The following is a 20031-nucleotide window of genomic DNA, read 5'->3' as shown; positions in this document are numbered from 1 at the left end:
AAGTGATTGTAACACCAGTGTCCAAAGCGCTTAGATTTCGAGTCAAACGGATCGCGTGTTTTCTCCCGAACAGACGTGGTTCTTTCTCCGGCCAGTTGCTGTCTCCATCTGACTATTCGTCTTGGTACCAAGATCCTCTCTGAACCTCCCTTAAGAGATGAAGCCTGGACAGAAGCTGAGAGTAGCTCTCTATGTGTTTCTCGGCCTGACGAGTCTCTATCTGTTTGTGCTGTCCTGCATCTGGGACTATCGCGTAGTGGTGGCCCGGGAGCATGTTCGCTTCCGCCAGGAGATGCCCACCATGGACAGCTGGGTGAACTCTCCGTTTGGTAAGCTCAAGAGCTACCTGTTCAACGTGACGAACGCCGCCGAGTTTGAGAGCGGGCGCGACAAGCGGCTGAAAGTGGACCAGATCGGACCGATCACTTACAAAATAGTGGGCTACAACGACATCCTCAGTCGCACAGAAAACAATGTGACGTACCGAAAGAATCGCTACCGCCATGTGGAGTTCCTGCCGGAGGAGAGCGTTGCTTCCGATGTCCTCAACTGGACCATCACCTCGCCCAACAACGTCTTACTGGGCGCGGCGGCCAAGTTCAAGCATGTGGCACCGTTCTCGGTCCTTGGCTTCGATGCCATCACTAGGTTCGAGGACTTGTTCATCACGGGCTCCGTCTACTACTTCCTCTGGGAGTTCACACGACCCTCCCTGCAGCTGGTATCCAACCTACTGCCCTTCGCCCTGTCCTCCAACTGCGGACCGCTGCACAATGTAAGCGATTCAATGTTCGATTCCATCTCATCTGGCCATATTCTTATACGCTTCCACCCGTAGGCTCTCAAGGATAAGGAGGAGGTCTACACGGTGAACATTGGCCCGGATCAAGGCATTGACAACTTCTTTCGCATCGAGACCCTCAACGGCCAGCAGGTCATCAAAGAGCAGCTGCCGCGCAGCGAAGAGTGGTCCAATGACGCCTGCCCCTACAACGTGAGCGGTGCTCACGACAACTCGCTTTTCCCGCCCTTCCTGCAGCCAGAAACACCGCTGAACGTCGTGGCCATCGAGTCCTGCCGCGTCCTGCCCCTCATCTACCAGCGCCCAGAGCGCTACGCCGGCCTCGACACCTACCGATACCTGCTGCTGCAGCCCGGCCAGGAGCCCCCAAAGTGCATGGACACTACCTACGGCATCAAATTGCACAAAGGGATGTTTGACGTCTCCAAGTGTGTGATAAGTAAGTCGATCGGGGGATTCCCTCAGAACATTTTTGAATTATTTCTCACGCTTTTGCATCGGTTGCAGATGATGCCCCATCGGCGTTCTCGGCGCCACACTTCTATGGCAGCAGCTACAACTGGAGCGAGCACTACGAAGGCTACAATCCGAATGCCGAGGAGCACGAGCCGTTCATCCTGATGGAGCCCACGACAGGCATACCTGTCAACGAGAAGTACCGCTTCCAGTCAAACATACCCATGCCGAATCTCTCTTCCTACAGCAGGAGACTGAAAAGCTTCAGCAACATGCTGCTGCCCACCTTCTGGTATGAGTTTGTAAGTGTCAACAGCCTCCAACCCCCATGGAAATTTCCCTCCCACTGATACCCCATTGAACGTTTTCCAGGAAATGGGTGAGCTGCCCGACTTCGTGCTCAGGCTGATGTGGATCAATGTGAAGGTGCTGCCCCACGTGCAGGCGCCCTGCATGGCTCTGCTGCTGCTGCTCGCCCTGTGGAGCGCCCTCAAAGTGATCCGAGTGGCCTGGGGCGATCTCGGTTACGTGGATCTCTATCGCAAGATCTGCGGCCGCGGCACCACAAACGCCTGCCTTGAAACGGTGTTTCCGACAACCGATCGCCACCTTACGCAATGCGGCCAAGTCTCTGATGAGGCTGTCAAATAGTCTCTGATTTAGGTTGTGATTGAGCTCGGTTCCAGGCCCAGTCCCAGGCCCAGGGCCAGATCCGAGAGCTGGACTAGTGTACATATACTATACATGCATACAAATACTCGTAGTTTTAGGCTAGAGGTGCGGTCTGTTGCTGATGATGCTGCCACTGCACTTATCAGTTCAGTTGTTTTCTTTTATATAATATACTAATAAGTTGAAAATTGAATTCTCGCCTCATTTCACCTTATCTGTCAGAGGAGAGCCAGAGCTCAGAGCCCAAGCCCGGCCTAAGCTCGTCCCAGACATTGGTCTCATCTAATCCCCACTGATCCTCCTCCCCCCCCTCCTACCATTCATCTGTCGCCACCTTTGCCGTGTTGACTGTTTGAGGTCGCGGCTTTCGTTTGATTCGCCTCGCTTTTTGTGTGGTGTGGTGGCAGGCAGCAGCTCGCAATGACAATGAAAACTTGGGCACGTACCAAGTGGAAGATTTATTTTGCGCTTTATTCAATCTGTACATTTAACTTTTCGTTGTCATTATTTCTTCAGCTTCTTCTTGCTCTGTATACCTTGTGGCTTTGTATACCCTTGAGGAGGGTCGAAACGTTTTGGCCAGGAGCTTGCAACGCTCCCAGAAAGAAATGCTTCCGTGTCTATTCAGGCATCTAAATAATAATAATTGTATTTATTATTTTGAAAACTTGCTATTGGGTTTTCTGAAAACTAACTAAAGTGTTCAATACAATTACAATTAGAAAAGTTTAAATATTTAAGATAATACAACCAAATTGTGTGATCTGAGATGTTTATTCAACATCTTTCTACATAATCCTGTAGAATATTTTAGACTCCGTTTTGGGAAGGGAGTTCAATGCTTCGATCCGTTGGAGGATAGCCTTCCTTTCTTGTTTACCTGTATTGTACTTGATTTTGTTCATCTTTCCTGAACCTGAACTTTTGAACATGCCCCTGTCATGCCCATGTCTCTCTCTCTGGCTGATGCCCCGATGCGGTTTCAAGGTAAGCAACCCTTTGTCTCTTTTCCTCTCGCGTCAACGAAATGTCGTGTGTTGACCGTTTTTTTCCTTTCCCGATTACTCTCGATTTGCATAAATCGATATATATGTGACGACTGCCGCTTGGGGCAAAGGATGCCCCAATTTAAATGTTAATCGCCGCCAAACAAGCTGAAAGTTGTTTGTATAATTGGCTCGGATGTTATATCACAGTGGAGAGTCAGGTCAACGCCGGTCGAGGTGATTTATTAACCTTTTCGCAGCCTGTCTAGGTAATCCATTGAGCCAATCCACAGATCCAGATCCAGCAGCCAGATCGTCTTCATATGCTTGATAATTGCGCTTTTTCTAGAATCGCCTGCGTCATTGGCAGTGCCATAGTGCCATAAAAGCTGCGAAAGTACATAATTATACGAATATAAAGTGTATTTTTACTTTTTTATAGTTAATTAATGTTGCCCCCAAAGCGGCTAGAATTATCAGTCTGAGCTCGAGTCCCGAATCCATTAGCAGACGTCCTCTTGTCCCCGGTACAGCTGACCGACCGTTGGAGCTAAATATTATCTGCCAAAAAGGCGGAAAAACCCCCTAGTCATGGCTAAGACGGCAACAAATACATATGTACGTATGTACGAGCATGTCCACCCAAGGCAGTGGGGTAAATCCCGATTGATTAGACCAGTTGGAATGAATCGGCGCTAAAGCTTTCGCAATATGGTCGGGTCTAGACTTGTGCGTGCGATCCATGAGCCGAAAGATAATTAAAAGGGAAATGGAAATGCATAAAAGTGATTACAACACAACAACAACAACAACAACAACCACAACCACAATAACAACAACAGCACCAGCACCAGAAACAACTAAATGCGATCGTTAAACCAAGTCAGAGTCAGAGACCAAACCAGCTAAAGCCAGATCAGTGAGTGTCTCAGATCTCCGCTCTCCATGCTTGGCTCTGTCCAAGTCCAACTCCAGCTCGGAACTCGGTCCGGACTGGCAAAATCAACATTTAAATTTCAATTTTCACGTAAGTCAATGTTTTTCCTACGAATTTCGTACGTGAGAGCCGCCAAAAAAGAAAACAAAAACAAGAGTAACGATCAAATAAACACAAAACCAGAGATCTGGGCAGAGGCATGGGGAGTGGACAGATAAATCTGTGATAAACTCGCATTTCCATTCCACCCTATGAACTGGTGGACTGAACAGACAGACCGTTTGACTGCTTGCCGAAAAATTCAGCTGAAAAAACCTTAAGTCAATCGTTGAAAATCCGGTTCCACATGCGAAAGCTCCGAGCGAGCGGGGCTGGCTGCTGGGAATTGCGCTCAGTGTATGAGCCGTTAAAGCTCCTTAGTATAAAAGTCAGCTAAAGAGGCTAACAGCTCGCAATCAAAGCTGCACCGTTGTACGCACCACAACGCAACCCATCTCCGCCCAAGCCCAACGATCAGACAAAAACGACGTGAGTGACAACCGTGTTTAGTAGTGCACCACCAATCGTAAAGTTGAGTGCCAAAAAAAAAAAAAAATAGAGTCGAGGAAACCAATTCCAATTGCAATTCAGGCTTAGAGCTTGATAGTACGTCCGACCTGTCGTGCACAATTATTGAGTAAATTTTGACCAACCACCGGCGGCCGTACATCGCCCGTTAAACAACAGTTTGTGGTGACATGGCTGCACTGATTTGCATAGTCAGAAGAGCAGAGTAGAGAAAGATGTAGTGTATAGACGGGAATAGAAGCGGAGAGGACAGGGGGAAACCAACAAGCAGCGACGTGGTCTTCGCCGATTGAGAAATTGTGAAATCTTCTGTGTAAAATATCGAAATTAAAATGAACACCAATTAGTATGCATACGCGATATATATGCCAAGGGCCATTAATAATGCATGACAAAGTGGGCTCCGCTCCGCCATCGGGCGGCTCATCGCGATCACCTCAGATGATTCTTTCTACATTCAGACAAACATAAACCGATTTCGGAGACTTGGCGGCGACGCCTTCTATATTCAATAGATTTGCATGTTCAAAGCGTTTCCAGAGAAGCAGCCTCTGGCCAATGCGGCCATTCCAAGAAATCATTCCGAATTATTTGCACTCTAACCAATCGCCTCTATAAGCATCAGACAAACAATGGCACCAGGGGGTCTAATTTTTATTTGCTTTGCCATTACCCGAAATTGGGGACTAACCCAAACACCTCTCTCCTCCTTTTACAGCACTCGTCAAGATGAAAGCTTCGCTGGCCATTGTGTTGTGCGTGCTCGCCGGACTGGCGGCCGCCGCTCCGGACCAGTACACCAGCAAGTTCGACAATGTTAATGTGGATGATGTGCTCGGCAATCAGCGCGTGCTGAACAACTACCTCAAGTGTCTGATGGATAAGGGGCCATGCACGGCCGAAGGCCGTGAGCTGAAGCGCCTGCTGCCTGACGCTCTGCAGTCCGACTGCTCCAAATGCACCGCCGCTCAGCGTCGCAACTCCGAAAAGGTGATCAACATCTTGCGCTCCAAATATCCAGGCGAATGGAAGCAGCTCCTCGACAAGTACGACTCGAAGGGAATCTATAGGTCCAAGTACGAGGCGGCGGCGAAGAAGCAGCACTAAGCGGGGGTCGCACTCCGCGGTCTACTACTCATTTCACATGAACTTAATTTAAAATCAGAAGCTCCACAATTAAAAATGTAATTTTGTATACCTAAATGCGGCAAAACAAAACTTTTATTCCAACGCGGAAGCTGGATGCGGATGAGCTAACGAATATCAACTAGTGCTTAACAAACAAAACAGGCTGCACTGCGGCTGGGGCTTTTGTTATTTCGTTTCGTTGATCAGATCAATCGCCCTAAAATGATTTGCCACATTGATTGTCCAGTCTGAGTGTTGGCCGGCAGTGAATTCCTTGATGAAGCGGTAGTTGCAAATAAAGACCTTATCCTGGTACTCAGGCAGAATTCTGTAATGAAAAGGATGACTCATCAGTTGAAGAGTTCTGTGCGATGGATGGCCGGCACCACAAACCCCATGTTCCATGGTATCTCCTCGCCGCGCTCTCTCATCTCGGACAGTCCTCTCATCACATGAAATACCATTGTGATCTCAACCCAGCGCTTCTGCAACTTGTCGTTGGCCTCGTCGAAAATGATGCCCACCTGGTAGGGGAACGAAAGGTAGATGTCACTCTCCTTGATCTCCAGCTGACGGCGTTGCGACATCGACAGTTTCTGTATCACGGGCTTCAGCTCCGCAATAGCATCGACAGAAACCAAGCTGTCCAAAGCCTCCAGTTCGCCGGCCATTAGTTTAGAGGATACCACCTAAAGAGACTGGAGTTAGGCCCCCTGCGTTAAATAGCACCATGTCAATCGAACCTGCAGTGCCTGCTTGGCGCCAAAAATGAAATCCTTGAGCTGGAACTCGCTGTCGAAGTAGGGCCGGATGATGAACTGGATTGTAATCCAGTTCTTGATCGTGATCAACGCCGACGGCCACACAACCTCCGGGAAGTCCATGAGGCGCGGCAAGTGATTACGGTCGGACCTCGTCTCCTGCTCTTTTTTGTTTTCCTCTTGCGGCACTGATGCGAATGATCTTCTATTTGCGACTGCGATGGGACTATTATGAAGGCGCAGCAAGGGCGTCCGGGCCATGCCCAGGCAACGTCTGAGTGTGTGCTGCATTGTTAATTTTCTCAGATGCAGGCAAATTATTCGTCGTTTTGTAAATTAGCCCCGTTTGCGGAGAATATGGGCAGTGTTGGGTAGCGAGTAGTTTTAATTTAATTTAAATTCTACGGTATATATGGGGTTAAGACGGTATTTTTCAAATTTTACACGGTATACATATGGGGTTTTACGATTCCCTTTTTACGATACCAGTGAAAATGGTTATTAAAATGAATTATTTAAAAGTTCGCAATAACCATTCAAATATCACCGTTCATAACCATCAGCTGGTGGCAGTTGAAGTTTCAGTGAAGATATCGATGTCCATAGACTCTTTTTGTCATCTTTAATGGTCTTATGACATTAGACTAACGGACTACTACAGCCTTCCTGTCTCCCTATTTATTTTCTCCATTGTTGTACAACAACAACTAATTTTTGTAAAACAATTGACAGCAACAACTTTTGTTGTTTTCGCCGTTATTTGTAGCTTCCTTGATCTAATTCATATTCTAATCCATATCAAGGACCAAGGAACAAGGTTATTTTCTCAAGACATATATGTATATCTTTTCTCCCTTATTTGTGGCCAGATCGCCACGTGCGACTGCTTCCTGTGTTCGGAATAGCATCCTTAATCAAGTGCAGTGCTTATCAAGAACCAAGGATTAAGGATATTTTCTCCAGACATAAATCTTTTTTTCTCCCTCATTCGTATTCCGATCGGGCGATGGGCGATGGGCGTACCATGGACTGCCGTGATCAGAAAATGGTCCTTGATGCTTTGCTAAGGACTCCAAACACCCCAACACAGCCGATCTAGGCGGGCGATGGCTTCCTGTATTTGAAAAAATTTCCCTGATTTGATGGAGTCTTTTATTAAGGATCAAGGACATCGCGGCCCCAATCATAAATATTTAGTTTTCTCCGCTAACCGATCTTTGCGTGCCACGCCTTTTTTTATCAGGATAGTTTCCCCGATACAGGATACAGCAAGGATGATTTTTCAATAGTTTTATTCATCAAAACTTAGCTTAGTATAAATAAATAAACAAGAGGAAATCTTTTGTATCTTTTATCTAAATATATAGTCGCGTACATCCTTAAACCTAACAAAAACGATATATATCTCAAGTCTAGTCGCCCGCGTAGCTCCTCCCTTGGTTGTTATAATGTTAATAATGTTATGTTCGGATCTTGCACGGGTTGCGCTTCTGTCCTTCTGTGAAACGATTCTGTCTGGCTGGGGTAGGACTCGGTATGTCTCGAATACGCCTCGGTAATGCTTAGATAGGGCTCAATCTGTCGGGGGATATCGGATTCGACTCGGCTTGTGCCAAAGCGTAGGGTAAATATGTAGGTCCTCTGTGAAGGATGATATTTTATAAAATATGTCCAAAATTATATACTGATTCACTTACGCGTCTCAAAGCTGAAGTCCGACATTAGAAGTTACTGACATTATTTCGGCCAGGCTAGGAGCAGCGTCGGAAACACCCGCGGAGGAAGTACAGACGACGATCAGACGGGATAGGCGGAGAAAACAGAGTGGGACGGAAGAAAGAGTGTCCCGGAACCGGAAGACAGATGAATTCGCACTTCTATATGCTGTATGGTTAGTGCTTCCACCTATTTCCTTCCGCCATTTAAACTATCGATGTATGGAAATTCCAACGATCATTTTTAATGTTTAAAAATTTAATAAATCCAGTTCTTTTCAGCTTCCAGTATCGTGCGATCCATTTCCCCTGCGGATTTCTGAGGATCAACCTTTAGACTGCCTACTGGCTATTTCAGGCACGACGAGCAAGGACAGCATGACGTATATTTTTACCAGGGCTCTTTCAAATCGTACTTCCGTGCATCATTTATTCAAATGGATTGCATTTAAATCCTTGTCGCTCATTTATTTTCTAACAATTTCTATTTGGCGCTCAAGTTTTGTGGGATTTCCTCTCTATTATGTGATGGGATATCCCCTCTTTGTCCTTTTCAGCTCAATGTCTTATGTTGCTTGCAACATTCATCTAAGGATCCAATCTATGCAGAAACTAGTCAGTCTCTGTTTTAAAGCAATACAAGAATAGGTATCGGGATCGAGATCGAGATATATATACAAGACAGTAATGATATTCAAGGCAACAGCTTGGTGAACGAAACTAATCGTATAAATCTAAGCAAGGTCATTATTAATTACGTTTTAAAGCAGCTATTTTTCTATATACTTCTTATTCTTCCTCTTTCTTGTCCGAAAATAACGCATGGCGTTTTATTACGTTGTTTTGTTGAACTTTTTTACTAAAACCTTTTTTTAGACAAGATCCAATAAAAGCAAGTACTTAAAATAAGCCAGTCAAATAGGAAATAGATTAATTAATCGGATACAATTATGTGGGCATGACTGAGAGTTCTATCTAGCTAGTAGTATTGGACGGAATATCAAAATCGAGGAATATGATGGAACTTTAACCATTCGTAATCATATCACGGTATATTTTGAAAATGATGCGGTATATATTGGTATATTTCTGAGGGTCAGACGGTATATTTTTTCGATGATTCCGCTGTCACTCTGCTGCCTACTTCCGCCTGTCAAATTTTTCTTTCTTTCCCAGCCACGACGAGCGACGAGCGACAGCATGAGGTACATTTGAGTGTTGTAAATATGCGTGAATTAGCCGTTTTTGTGGTGCCGAAATATGTGAAAAGTGCGGCGGGGCGGTGGTGCAGCACGGCCCGTGCCACACAACATGAGTGCAATTAAATTTTCGGCCAATAATTGTGAAATGTCTTGAACGTACTCACACATACAGACACACACACAAACACAAAGGCGCAGAAACAAGCACGCTGTTTTCATGAACTAATGCTTGTCCATTATTTGCAGTTCTCTAAAGCTCCAGAAGAGGCTCGCAGCCTCTGTACTGCGTTGCGGCAAGAAAAAGGTTTGGTTGGATCCCAATGAAATCAACGAGATCGCCAACACAAACTCGCGTAAGTGCTGCTCGCCGGCTAGATATAGGCTCATTGAATAACCATCTGATGGCCGCCTCTTGTCTTCCAGGTCAAAACATACGCAAACTGATCAAGGATGGTCTGATCATCAAGAAGCCCGTCGTGGTGCACTCCCGCTACCGTGTGCGCAAGAACACCGAGGCCCGTCGCAAAGGTCGCCATTGCGGTTTCGGTAAGCGCAAGGGTACGGCAAACGCCCGTATGCCCACTAAGCTGCTGTGGATGCAGCGTCAGCGTGTGCTGCGTCGTCTGCTGAAGAAGTACCGCGACAGCAAGAAGATTGATCGCCACCTGTACCACGATTTGTACATGAAGTGCAAGGGTAATGTGTTCAAGAACAAGCGCGTCCTTATGGAGTACATCCACAAGAAGAAGGCCGAGAAGCAGCGCAGCAAGATGCTGTCTGACCAGGCCGAGGCCAGGCGACAGAAGGTGCGCGAGGCCCGCAAGCGTCGTGAGGAGCGCATTGCCACCAAGAAGGCAGAGCTGGTTGCCCTGCACGCCAAGGAGGACGAGATCGCTGCCAAGGCTGCCGCTGCGGCTCATTAAGGAGTCCACGCTTCGCTAGTCGAGGCACATAATATTGATAGTAATTGTTTATCAACTGAATAAAACAGAAACTTTAGTTTGGCGGAAATGATTTTGTACAAACACGAAAACCCATTTTTCCATGATTTCCAATGCGTGCTGCAGGACAAGGATAACCAATAAGAAGAGTTCGACTCTGTTTGGAATCAAATTCAGTATCCGGCTGGGCTAAGCATATAATCTATAATTTTTTGAATATTTTTATAAACATTTTAAAAAGCAATAACTTTATTAAAAATTTGTTATGGGCGGTTTTGGAGAGAGCCGATAGGTATCAGGGCTGGAGAAGAGAGAGACAGCGGCATCTATAGTGGATCCTGGGAAGCAGTGTCAGAGTTGCGTGGGAGAAAAGGAAACGGGGCGAGGAGGAAGAAAGGAGGAGTTTCCGATGGAGAATAGTGGAGGCCACACGTGCCCTGAAAGAAAAAAGGAAACAAAATTGGTGATCGTGGAGACGACGATCCCACCAAGACATCAGCGGCAAGCCTCAACATCAGCAGAAGCGGCGGACATCGGCAGCAGCATCCCGGTACTGGCCAGGCCGGAAAACTGGTGCGAGAACCGTCAGCGGAGCACCGACACCAAGGAACCGTCAGCGGAGCACCGGCACCAAGGAACCGTCCGCGGAGCACCGACTGGAGACACGTTTCTGTCCACAGAGATGAGAGCGAGAAGAAGAGTGGGACCCTGAATATGAAAAGGGAGCGCTCTTGGAAGGTGGCGCTCATGGAAGGGTGGGACCCTGCTAGGGATAACGAAACCAACTATCCCCGCTTACGAAAGTGCCAACGAGGAGAAGTCTGTCCTATAAATTAGATTTGTTTTTTTTGTATGTTTGTTTTTGTTTTGTTCAATCCGTCCCCTGGCTTATCGGGTCGGAAACACCCCTGACTTCCCCGTGAGCTAGCTGGGAACGATCGGCCAGGGTGGCAAAGAGGCGGATCATAACAAATGTACTACATATATTGCTATGTGTTTCGATAAAGACACAGCAACTCTGATACGTTTGCCCATATTTAGTGACTAAATTGTAGTCCACTTCATCACTACAGTGCAACAAGTAGCTGCTACACATTTTTTTCTTTCTTAAAATGATGCTTAAAATGAATTCCAAGGAATTCTTGGAAAAAAATCTAACGCGGCATTACCGTAAGTACATTGAAATTAAGGAGCGGGATAGAGCAGTATATGGTAAGCATTTTGAGACCCTTCACACAACACTATTTCGGATACTACAAAAAGAAGATCCAACGTTGGAGCATCTCATTGTGGAATTCAATTTGGAAGGTAACATTTATTCTGTGCAACAGCATATGGTGTTTTTTCTCTTCCTATAGGTTTGGAGCCTTCATCAAGGGGTTGATTTGTCCTCTAGTAGTGTATGCATTTTTGATTTCACCCATTTTATAGTTCGCTTTGGACTGGTTAGTCACAATAGTTAGACTCGTGCGATAATAAATTTGTATACCATAAACCGGGTTGAATCGCGCGTATCAATACCGGGAAGCCGTAATAAAATCCATTCTCTGCCCCGCCGTGAACGACTCGTGTCCGCCGTTTCCGCGTGATTAATTCGAATAGTGTTTACTCTGCTCTTGCAGGAAGCTCGGGTGATATGTTAAAGATCGCGAAACCCAACGAATTCGATTTGGTATTTAAGCTCCGTATTCCGCATTACCGGGAAATAATCGTGACGCGAGATTCGGAAATGCCGGGCAACGTTTTACTCGATATAACGCGCGTACTTCAACTACTCAAAAGTGATCCCCGCGAGGATCAACAGAATATCCGCCGGCTGTTAAAATCTCTCGTAAACGCTCAAAACTTCCTCATCGTGGAAAAGCTGCACCACTGGCTCCAAAGCCTATTCAGTCGCACTCTCAACCGGCTCGATCATCGGATCGTAGTGGATGGCAAGGCATCTAAGTTAAAGTATCGCACTTGTGGGCCGGCCCACACCATCGAGGTCGAAGGAATGGAATATTCGGTTGATTTTGTGCCTGCCATCCGACTGGATGCCGAGCAGAACGTGTTTCGGACCGAACAGTTGAATTACCACGCGAACATACACTACTGGGATGCGATACCCAAACCATTAAAAAAACCGCTCATAACCGAAAGTATTTCATTTCGATCTTCCTTTTACGATGCCGAGAAGGCGATGTTAAGGGGTAAACACGAAAATTGCCGCAATGTAATCAAGTGCATTAAGAAATTTCGCGATGTTCAGACGAATTTACACAACTTAAAGAGCTATTTTATTAAGACTGTTTTTCTTTGGAAGATTAGGTTCGAGCCGGAGTCTTACTGGTACAAGCCGCTTACAGTCATATTGATCGATGTATGTACAATGAGTAACAATTCTCAAATCCGATCCCCACTTTCTGAGCCACACAAATCAATTGTAGATGTTTGAGGAGTTGACGGATCGTTTAATGCACGGAAGACTAGACTACTTCTGGGACCCCAAGCTAAACATGCTGGATATATATTCAAGGAATCAAACAATAGAAATGTTTCGATGTGTCCAAGGAATGTCGGGCAAGCTAAGGAGGGTGGCTAAAGCTAGAAATCCCACATATCGCAGTTTGTTGAGTGTTCTGCAGGCTTTCAGCAAGTGACCCCAAATAGTAAACCGGATTTTTGCTCTAATTAAATTATATTTCCCACAGGTCACAGAGAGGAACGCATTGCTATCCCTCGCTGTTACACGAGAAAGTCTCATCAAAAACGTCAAAGCAATAGGTCCTGTATTATACCCCAGGAGATTATAAATTTTACAACCGGACCAAAAAGAAAAACTGAAAGAATACAAATAGGAGCATCTACATTCTTGAATCCCGAGCTGAAAAACTTCGATATCTATAAAAGCGTTCAAACAATGGAAAAGTTCCGATGTGTCCAAGGGACAGTGGACAAACTTAGAAGGGATGCTGGGTATACCATATATTGCAGTTTGTTGAGCGTCCTGCAGGATTTCAGTAAGCTAATCCCCTATAGTTAACAGGACTTGTGTCCTCAGTAAATTGTATTTTCGACAGGTCACAATAAGGAATGGATTGCTATCCCTAGCTGTTACCCGAGAAAGTCTTATCCCAAGCGGAAATGCGTCAAGCGCCTGAACAATCACTCCCAATGATGCCGTCTAGGCAATGGGCCCTGAATTAATCATGAGGAGATAACATTTCTTTCTAAAACTGGATGAAAAAACAAAAACTGAATAACAAGCTTCGGCTTGGTTTCGCTAGGGCCACTTGATGATGCAACCATTGCATGTCAACGTCCTAATAAGAACAAGATTAATTTGGAGTATCTCGCACTCACAGACCAATTCATTATTTTGGGGGCGCATATCAATTAAGACCTGGGCTCTCCTTCTCGAACTTGCGTAGCTTCGTGTGCCTGCCAATTGGTTCTGTGATGTATTTTCTCCACATTTTAACACTACGTTCCTCAATATTCAACAGGAAACATCGATAGTGACAGTAGGGCGCCTTATCGTATTTGGCGCCTACCACTCGCCTCTTTTGGCTCTCTTCAAAAAGGTTAAGGCACTCTCTAAATCGGGTACTGAATCGGTAGCAACAATGAATCTCATTCCATACTTTTAAATTATGTTCTTTATTTACTGTACTTGGATCGACATATGGTGATGATTGGAGCTGCATTTCCCAAAACATTGAAAAGGTGAACCCACTGGGAAATGTACGCTATGTTCAAAATTCAAAATTGCATGCGTCGAAAAGTATACCACCATTCAGGCTGAGCCACTTTAACGGCCTAAAGCTGGAGACATTTGGACAGCTGCTAAGAGTGAATATGCCGCAATTATTGGGGAATGTAATTCAAAGTTTCTTATCGATTTCAGCTGATTTTTAAAATCTTTTATCGATAAAATATACCGAAATATACCGACTTTTGTTCAAAATATACTGACAAATTGACGAGGGTATTTAACGTCACACTGCCTGTCACACTACTGTGTATTTAAAATTTTTGCTCGTTGGCTGAGGTTGTGGTCGTCGTCGTCGTCGTCGTCGGTCTAGTTGTGGTCATCATTGTCCATTGTCAGCGTCAGCAGTCCAGCAGTTCAGCAGCCGTGCGCGTGCAAACTGTTTAGAATTCTGATATATAAATTAATTGAATCGGGCAAGATCATCAGCCATAGGCCGTCCGCCTGTCTAATCGAACACCGTGCGTGCGTGAATGCAAATTTTTTGGCATAAAACGGCCGCGACTTCTTGAAATCAGCGCAATAGCAATCGCGCCGGGGCAACAGACAGTACAAGCTATCCAGCCACTAACTAAACGACACTAAGCTAAACAAAACTAACTAAAACAAGAGCTGCATATCTAACTGAACTACCTGTAACTGCAGTTGGACAGCGCATTTCGTAATCCAAAACCAAAAGCGAAGCAAGAATACGGGTCCGAGAAACAGCTGAAGGCAACGTAACGCCAAGTGAAAGTGCGCGTGTATTTGTGAATAGCGAAGGCAACCAGAAAATTTCTTATATCAATTATAACCTGCGTTTGTCAGCAGAAGCATCAGAAGCAGAAGCAGCTCAACACAAGAAAATTCACAATGAGCGGATACACAGACCTCACCAAGCTGGAGACTAGTCGGTAAGCCACGAATCCAGTTCGCTAGTTAAAGTGCTTAAGTTCAATTTAATCAAAACGATGCTAAATTGGTGGAGAGCAGAGTGGTGCAGCGGGGCAGACAGCCATAAATTCCTCTCTTTCTCTCTCTCCCTCTCAGCAGCACCAACCGCACCCCTCCATATGTTTTCTCTTTCGTTTGCACCGAAAACGAGATACAAGAAATTTATCGTACGATTTTGTTGGACGGGTGGACGGACGGTTGGACGGACAGGCAATTCAAACACGAAAGAAAAAAAACCAAGCCACCGCGCTGCCCGCTGCCCGCTAATATGACACAATCGGCTATATCTATATATCGTACCAACCTCTCTGCTCTCTGAAATATGTAAACGCTGCCTGCGAGCGTCTGTCTGTGGCTACGTATGTACATGCATGTACATACGTACATATTTGAGCGTGTTGTTTGTTTAAACGTTTTAACTAAACTAATACCAGAGCCAAAGCGGAGATCAGCGATAAGGGTTTATCTTTGCGGCGGCAGTCACTTCCTCCGTCCGCTATAATCAACGGACACCTCGCCTGCCATTTACCGATAATAGTTATTACTCATCCACGAACATACGATGGCTATACATATTTGCCACATGAGCAGACCAGGCCTAGCCCGGCCCTCCTCCTTGGTAAATCACAACAAAGTTCTCTGATTCACAGTCTTGTGTAAATACATACGTATGTACGTTCGTATGTAAATGTGTATATGTATGGATAGTTTTGTGTGTCACCGCTATTGTATTACTATTACTAACGACGCTTTTGTGGCAAGTGTCGCCTTGAACAGAAACTTACGGCGAAACCCATCTTCGTTCCCCCCGCACTTTATGTGTGTGTGTGTGTGTGTGTGTGTGGTCGTTGGCCAGACTCAATCGAAGCTAGAATATCAAATTGGTAGTACGCGGGGGCGGCCATATCAAATATCGATTATGTTTAGTAGGTCCGAACCCCAACACCGCCACAGTGGTGGAGGTCAGACGAGGGGCCAAGTCGTAGTCAAGCTAAGGCAAAACAAAACCAAAAAATATTGGTCAATTCGGTTCAACAAAAAAAAGAGTGTATTGTAAACATACATACATATGTATATGTTTATATGTATGTATATGTATATGACTATTGCCCAACGTTGCAAATACGAGAAATACCACAAAAACATACCAATCGCAGCCTCAGCAGCAGCAACAGCAACAAAAACAACAACAACAACAATCACAGAGAGGAGCATCGCATCGCCAAACGATTTCATTCATCACACGCTCAGCTGAGAGGAAGAAGAGGGAGAGATGTCATCAGTTAAAGAGCAGAGCAGCAGCCGCCTCTTGCTCTAACAATTGCCCGTACAGTTGCTCAGAAACATCACGCCACACGCAACACACACACACACGATTCCTAGTAAAGAGAAACCCTCTGTACAGTCAAAGAGAGCACTAGAGCACCATAGTTTGAGCGTAACGGCCACCGCTCTCTTTTGTGGCAAGAGTCAGCTTGTGAATGCTGCAACCCAACAACCCACCACCACCCACTGTCTGCCGTCACTGAATGAAAATAATCGCCTGATTTCGGTGTTGTATGCGGTACATGCCATTTCTCTGCCGCTGTCTCTGCTTCTTCTTTTTTGCGCATGTCGTGTGACGCCGCGACTCGTCGCCTCCTCCTCAGCTTAGCCCAATTCTCAGAGTCAGGCGGCCCAGCCAGCCAGGTGTATGGCAGGGGGGGCAGAGGGGAAGAGAGCTCTTTATTATTATATCAGAGACGGAGATGGAGCCGATGGCTGGTTTGTTCATGCTGCTCTCCAATTGGTTGGCTCAATGTGGCGTGTTCTTCATGCCGGCATTTCTTCTTCTTGCATGGCCAGAAAGAGGGGATATGAAAAGGGAACAATAGGGAATAGCTGGCCTGCAAGCAATTGTTGTATTTATAACAAAAGGTCAATAGCGCGGACACTCCCGCTGACTGGCGTGCGGCCAACATTCGAGTGTCGTATCGCCTGATTAGAACCATCTAAGTAAATCAACCCACAGGGGTGGTGACGATGCACTGTCTAACATTCCTCGCAAATAATTGAAACTAAATTGAGATGATTAAACAACAATCAAATAAATTACAGTGTCGACCCTTCCCACCTCTGGGGATGGGGCGGGGGCTGGGCTGGGCATGGGGCCTTGTCTATTCGAAATTATGTGCATCACAAGTGTCCGAAGCTGGCAATCGTTGATAAGATGATAATTATTTTTGCATTCCTACGCTCTGTCTGTCCCTCCGCGATACCCTCTGTCCCTCTGCGATTGGAACTCAATGCTCAATTACGTTAATTAGTCATTTGTGTGAATGAATACTCGTAGGAAACGCTGCCTCTCCCCGTCCTGCCCCTAGACCAAGTTCCAAGTTCTCTGTCCCTGGAACTGTGCCAGACAAACCTTGACACAAGCGGGTCTGCCACTTGTTCTGCTTCTGCCTCTGCTACTGGTACCTACCGATATCTATCCATCTATCAGTCGGTCAGCCGTCAGAGCACGCAGTGGTCGCGTGGCCCGCCCCCATCCCTCACACTCTGTTACATGCATACATATGTACATATGTATGTATGTGCTTTCCCATACTGGGGAGACTCTGGGGGTAAGAGGTCTTGAATGGCGCAGTCTGAAAACTGAAAACTAAATTTATATCAGTTGCTCGCTTTGTCGCGCCGTCAAATACAATAGTTGCGATCACGCGGCTACCCACTGGCTGGGCTGTCGCTGTCCCAATCTTAAGCCAAACAAGCAGCAGATACAGATACGCAGCTGGTACTTGCTCCTCCAGCTGATTCGTCGTCTGGGGGCTGTCTGGCGGCGATAAGCCGGGTCGGGTCGGGACTTTGGTTCGTACTAGTTTAAGCTCTCGCCCTGGGGGGTTAATGGCTGTCAAGTGCTTGCGAGTTGCGAGTGATTTTTTATGGAGCTTGACGGGGGGAATGACTGTTACGCGATCCCAACGTGAAATTAGCTCTTAATGAAAGACCCCGCTCTGACCGGCGAGAGTTGCATAAGGTGTCCGTTCGTAGCACTCTACTTTGCTCCAAGCTGCGATTCCAGCTCTAGGGAACTAGGGAACAGACTCTCTTCCAGCGCTCGCAGGCCCAGCACGTGGCTGGGTCAAATTGGCTTTTACCTCCAGAAATAGAAATCTTTCGGTCTGTCCGTCCGTCTGGGCTTTGTTTTAGACCCGCACGAGCACTTTCAGGTACAATAGCAGGCACCGCCAGGGCGGCGGACGGCCAACAGGTTTCTCTATTTTATACAAATTCAATTTGCGACAACGATTCACTAATTTGCATAGAAACCAATTCATATCTGTCATACGCCACGTTGTCCAAGCGATTGGGCGGCGCACCCATCCGAAAGAAAGAAGATTTCGGCTTTCGAGTGGCGGAAGTCTAAACGGCGCAGACTTAACGACGCTTGAGAATGGCCAGCGTCTGGTGGGGTCTAGTCTGATGTGGCATGGGTCCCCAATTATGGTATCTATTGTCTCAAACTGGTTTCCCCCCACATTACTGGTTAGCCGACTCAACTCAAGATCATCTTTATCATCGTTCTGCTTCTGTTCTGCTCATTTCAGGAACTGCCTGCGCCGCATCGCCCGTCACGATGAGCAGCAGTTCTCCAAAGACAGCATCGTCAATGTGATGGAGAAGTTTGTGAAGACTGTCAACATTATGGACGACACCATTTTGGTGCCATGCAGACTCATGGATCGACAGGTACAGCATGGCATCCGACCCTGATGCTATCTCCCCAAACTCTTGCCTCCCCTCCCACACAATCACAGCCCCAACTGATGTATGCCACCCTCTTTGCTTGCTTGCTCTCCCGCAGATCGGTGACAGCACTGACATTATACCAGCCTCGGGCAAGGACACTACCGCCAACCAGCTGACACAGAGCTCCAGTGCCCAGGGCAAGCGGGGAGCGGCCCACTCGAAGAACGTGCACGAGTTCCTCAGCGCCTCCGAGCTCTTCAATCTCTACAGCATGCTGAACGCTCTGAAAAAGGATCTGCTCTGGACCGCCAATCAGGAGGATGATGAAGCTGTCGAGATGGAGTCCCACCAGCAGCAACAGCGCACAGCCAGTCCCGTTGCTAATTCCAGCGAGAGCAAGACTGAGTCCAACCCCTCGAGTACAACATCTGCATCAAGCAGCATCAAAGGTCATGTGCGACGCACCTCCACCGCCTCAATGATGTCCAACACCTCTGTGAGCAACATGAGCGACTCGGACTCTGACATCTCGCAGGAGAACGACTCGGGCCTGGAGTCTGATGGCAACAAGAGCGACCATGCCCAGAGCAGCGACGGCAGCGACATTGTGGACGACGCCTGCCACAAATCGAAACAGGCCTCCGGGGACAAGGCCACGGAGCTGGCGAAACGCTGCCGGAGACACCTGAACGGTCTGTACCAGTGCCTGGAACAAATGACAGAGGCGGCCAACTATCTAACCGCCAGATACCAAAGTGATATTGGGCCCGTCTAGGAGTTCCAACTCAACACCCTCTCCTTCTTCTCCTTCTAAATCTAATCCTTCGAACTGGTCGGGGCTAATCTTTACACCATATATATAGTCTGTTTAGTGGGCGGGTCTGTTTACTCTAATTAGTATCGATCGAAGCAAAGGCGAGGTCTTTCTCCAACTGTTCGAGTGTCTCTATCCATAACTATATCTATTTCTATGCCTACACCTAAAACTATATGTAACGCGGGGGGTGCTATGTACGTGTGACACACGGGGATTGTATATGTGTGCCAGAGGAAGATTGTATAAATGTAAAACAGTTTGTAGTTGTAATATTAGATAGTGCAGCAGCAACTAAAGCAACAACCAATACATTTTCTATTGTTAAACTTGCAACCATTTCGGCTATCTATGTTTTTCTCTTTCTATCTGTATCGGGGTGTAAGGGGAATCGAAACGAGTCACAGAAAGCAAAGCGCATCAACTCTTAGCATTCGTCCGGTCGCCGCATTACGCTACGGGTTTGGGGCCCAACTGTACTCAAGTCAAATCCTATTTTAGAGTTTGCTCCCCAGGCTCGATACTCCGATAAAGTATAGAGCTATACCAGATACATCTAAAGCTATGGGTACTGCAAAAACAAACAATGTTCAACAAGTACAAGAAATCTAATTTCTAATTATATTACGAA

At 46.4% G+C, this 20031-nt stretch overlaps 6 protein-coding genes across 7 annotated transcripts; 5 read left to right on the top strand and 1 right to left on the bottom strand.

Annotated features, from left to right (window-relative positions):
- The first annotated feature begins 41 nt into the window (after positions 1-41).
- Positions 42-2123, top strand: LOC6591161 (scavenger receptor class B member 1). Its single transcript, XM_026987035.1, has 4 exons — positions 42-775; positions 839-1241; positions 1310-1560; positions 1631-2123. Exons 1-4 carry the CDS (start codon positions 158-160, stop codon positions 1907-1909), a joined length of 1551 nt encoding a protein of 516 aa, XP_026842836.1. The 5' UTR covers positions 42-157; the 3' UTR covers positions 1910-2123.
- A 2182-nt stretch (positions 2124-4305) lies between these two features.
- Positions 4306-5623, top strand: LOC6591160 (ejaculatory bulb-specific protein 3). Its single transcript, XM_002015650.2, has 2 exons — positions 4306-4381; positions 5139-5623. Exon 2 carries the CDS (start codon positions 5150-5152, stop codon positions 5525-5527), a length of 378 nt encoding a protein of 125 aa, XP_002015686.1. The 5' UTR covers positions 4306-4381; positions 5139-5149; the 3' UTR covers positions 5528-5623.
- Positions 5597-6643, bottom strand: LOC6591159 (m-AAA protease-interacting protein 1, mitochondrial). Its single transcript, XM_002015649.2, has 3 exons — positions 6292-6643; positions 5942-6237; positions 5597-5876 (listed from the first exon to the last, which is right to left on the bottom strand). The coding sequence occupies exons 1-3, from the start codon at positions 6598-6600 to the stop codon at positions 5735-5737; spliced, it is 747 nt and encodes a 248-aa protein (XP_002015685.1). The 5' UTR covers positions 6601-6643; the 3' UTR covers positions 5597-5734.
- Positions 6644-9185: 2542 nt separating this feature from the next.
- Positions 9186-10237, top strand: LOC6591158 (60S ribosomal protein L19). Its single transcript, XM_002015648.2, has 3 exons — positions 9186-9229; positions 9473-9579; positions 9650-10237. Exons 1-3 carry the CDS (start codon positions 9225-9227, stop codon positions 10147-10149), a joined length of 612 nt encoding a protein of 203 aa, XP_002015684.1. The 5' UTR covers positions 9186-9224; the 3' UTR covers positions 10150-10237.
- Positions 10238-11313: 1076 nt separating this feature from the next.
- LOC6591157 lies at positions 11314-14203 on the top strand. 2 transcript variants are annotated; one of them, XM_026986614.1, is made up of 5 exons: positions 11314-11475; positions 12473-12529; positions 12597-12801; positions 12861-13169; positions 13230-14203. In XM_026986614.1, exons 1-5 carry the CDS (start codon positions 11377-11379, stop codon positions 13325-13327), a joined length of 768 nt encoding a protein of 255 aa, XP_026842415.1. In that variant the 5' UTR covers positions 11314-11376; the 3' UTR covers positions 13328-14203. The 2 variants fall into 2 exon arrangements, with proteins under 2 accessions (XP_026842415.1, XP_026842414.1); XM_026986613.1 differs by having other exon boundaries at positions 11426-12529.
- A 214-nt stretch (positions 14204-14417) lies between these two features.
- On the top strand, positions 14418-19736 carry LOC6590751 (dentin sialophosphoprotein). Its single transcript, XM_002015646.2, has 3 exons — positions 14418-14814; positions 18445-18586; positions 18702-19736. Exons 1-3 carry the CDS (start codon positions 14774-14776, stop codon positions 19359-19361), a joined length of 843 nt encoding a protein of 280 aa, XP_002015682.1. The 5' UTR covers positions 14418-14773; the 3' UTR covers positions 19362-19736.
- Positions 19737-20031: the final 295 nt, after the last annotated feature.

This window comes from Drosophila persimilis, unplaced genomic scaffold, assembly GCF_003286085.1.
Source record: "Drosophila persimilis strain 14011-0111.01,24,50 unplaced genomic scaffold, DperRS2 tig00000002-arrow-pilon, whole genome shotgun sequence".
Lineage (NCBI taxonomy): Eukaryota > Metazoa > Arthropoda > Insecta > Diptera > Drosophilidae > Drosophila > Drosophila persimilis.
This window is presented reverse-complemented; position numbering and strand designations above follow the sequence as displayed.

What these genes read in the sequence shown, in the direction of transcription:
- LOC6591161 (XM_026987035.1), top strand. Translation starts at nt 158, where the DNA reads ATGAAGCCTGGACAGAAGCTGAGAGTAGCTCTCTATGTGTTTCTCGGC. An exon ending in ACTGCGGACCGCTGCACAAT is followed by an intron (nt 776 to 838) that starts GTAAGCGATTCA and finishes TTCCACCCGTAG; the next exon opens with GCTCTCAAGGATAAGGAGGA. An exon ending in CCACCTTCTGGTATGAGTTT is followed by an intron (nt 1,561 to 1,630) that starts GTAAGTGTCAAC and finishes AACGTTTTCCAG; the next exon opens with GAAATGGGTGAGCTGCCCGA.
- LOC6591157 (XM_026986613.1), top strand. Translation starts at nt 11,804, where the DNA reads ATGTTAAAGATCGCGAAACCCAACGAATTCGATTTGGTATTTAAGCTC. An exon ending in TTACAGTCATATTGATCGAT is followed by an intron (nt 12,530 to 12,596) that starts GTATGTACAATG and finishes AATCAATTGTAG; the next exon opens with ATGTTTGAGGAGTTGACGGA. An exon ending in GAGCGTCCTGCAGGATTTCA is followed by an intron (nt 13,170 to 13,229) that starts GTAAGCTAATCC and finishes TATTTTCGACAG; the next exon opens with GTCACAATAAGGAATGGATT.
- LOC6591158 (XM_002015648.2), top strand. An exon ending in GATCGCCAACACAAACTCGC is followed by an intron (nt 9,580 to 9,649) that starts GTAAGTGCTGCT and finishes CTTGTCTTCCAG; the next exon opens with GTCAAAACATACGCAAACTG.
- LOC6591160 (XM_002015650.2), top strand. Translation starts at nt 5,150, where the DNA reads ATGAAAGCTTCGCTGGCCATTGTGTTGTGCGTGCTCGCCGGACTGGCG.
- LOC6591159 (XM_002015649.2), bottom strand. Translation starts at nt 6,600, where the DNA reads ATGCAGCACACACTCAGACGTTGCCTGGGCATGGCCCGGACGCCCTTG. An exon ending in GCGCCAAGCAGGCACTGCAG is followed by an intron (nt 6,238 to 6,291) that starts GTTCGATTGACA and finishes CAGTCTCTTTAG; the next exon opens with GTGGTATCCTCTAAACTAAT. An exon ending in GAGATACCATGGAACATGGG is followed by an intron (nt 5,877 to 5,941) that starts GTTTGTGGTGCC and finishes TTTTCATTACAG; the next exon opens with AATTCTGCCTGAGTACCAGG.
- LOC6590751 (XM_002015646.2), top strand. Translation starts at nt 14,774, where the DNA reads ATGAGCGGATACACAGACCTCACCAAGCTGGAGACTAGTCG. An exon ending in ACCAAGCTGGAGACTAGTCG is followed by an intron (nt 14,815 to 18,444) that starts GTAAGCCACGAA and finishes TGCTCATTTCAG; the next exon opens with GAACTGCCTGCGCCGCATCG. An exon ending in GCAGACTCATGGATCGACAG is followed by an intron (nt 18,587 to 18,701) that starts GTACAGCATGGC and finishes GCTCTCCCGCAG; the next exon opens with ATCGGTGACAGCACTGACAT.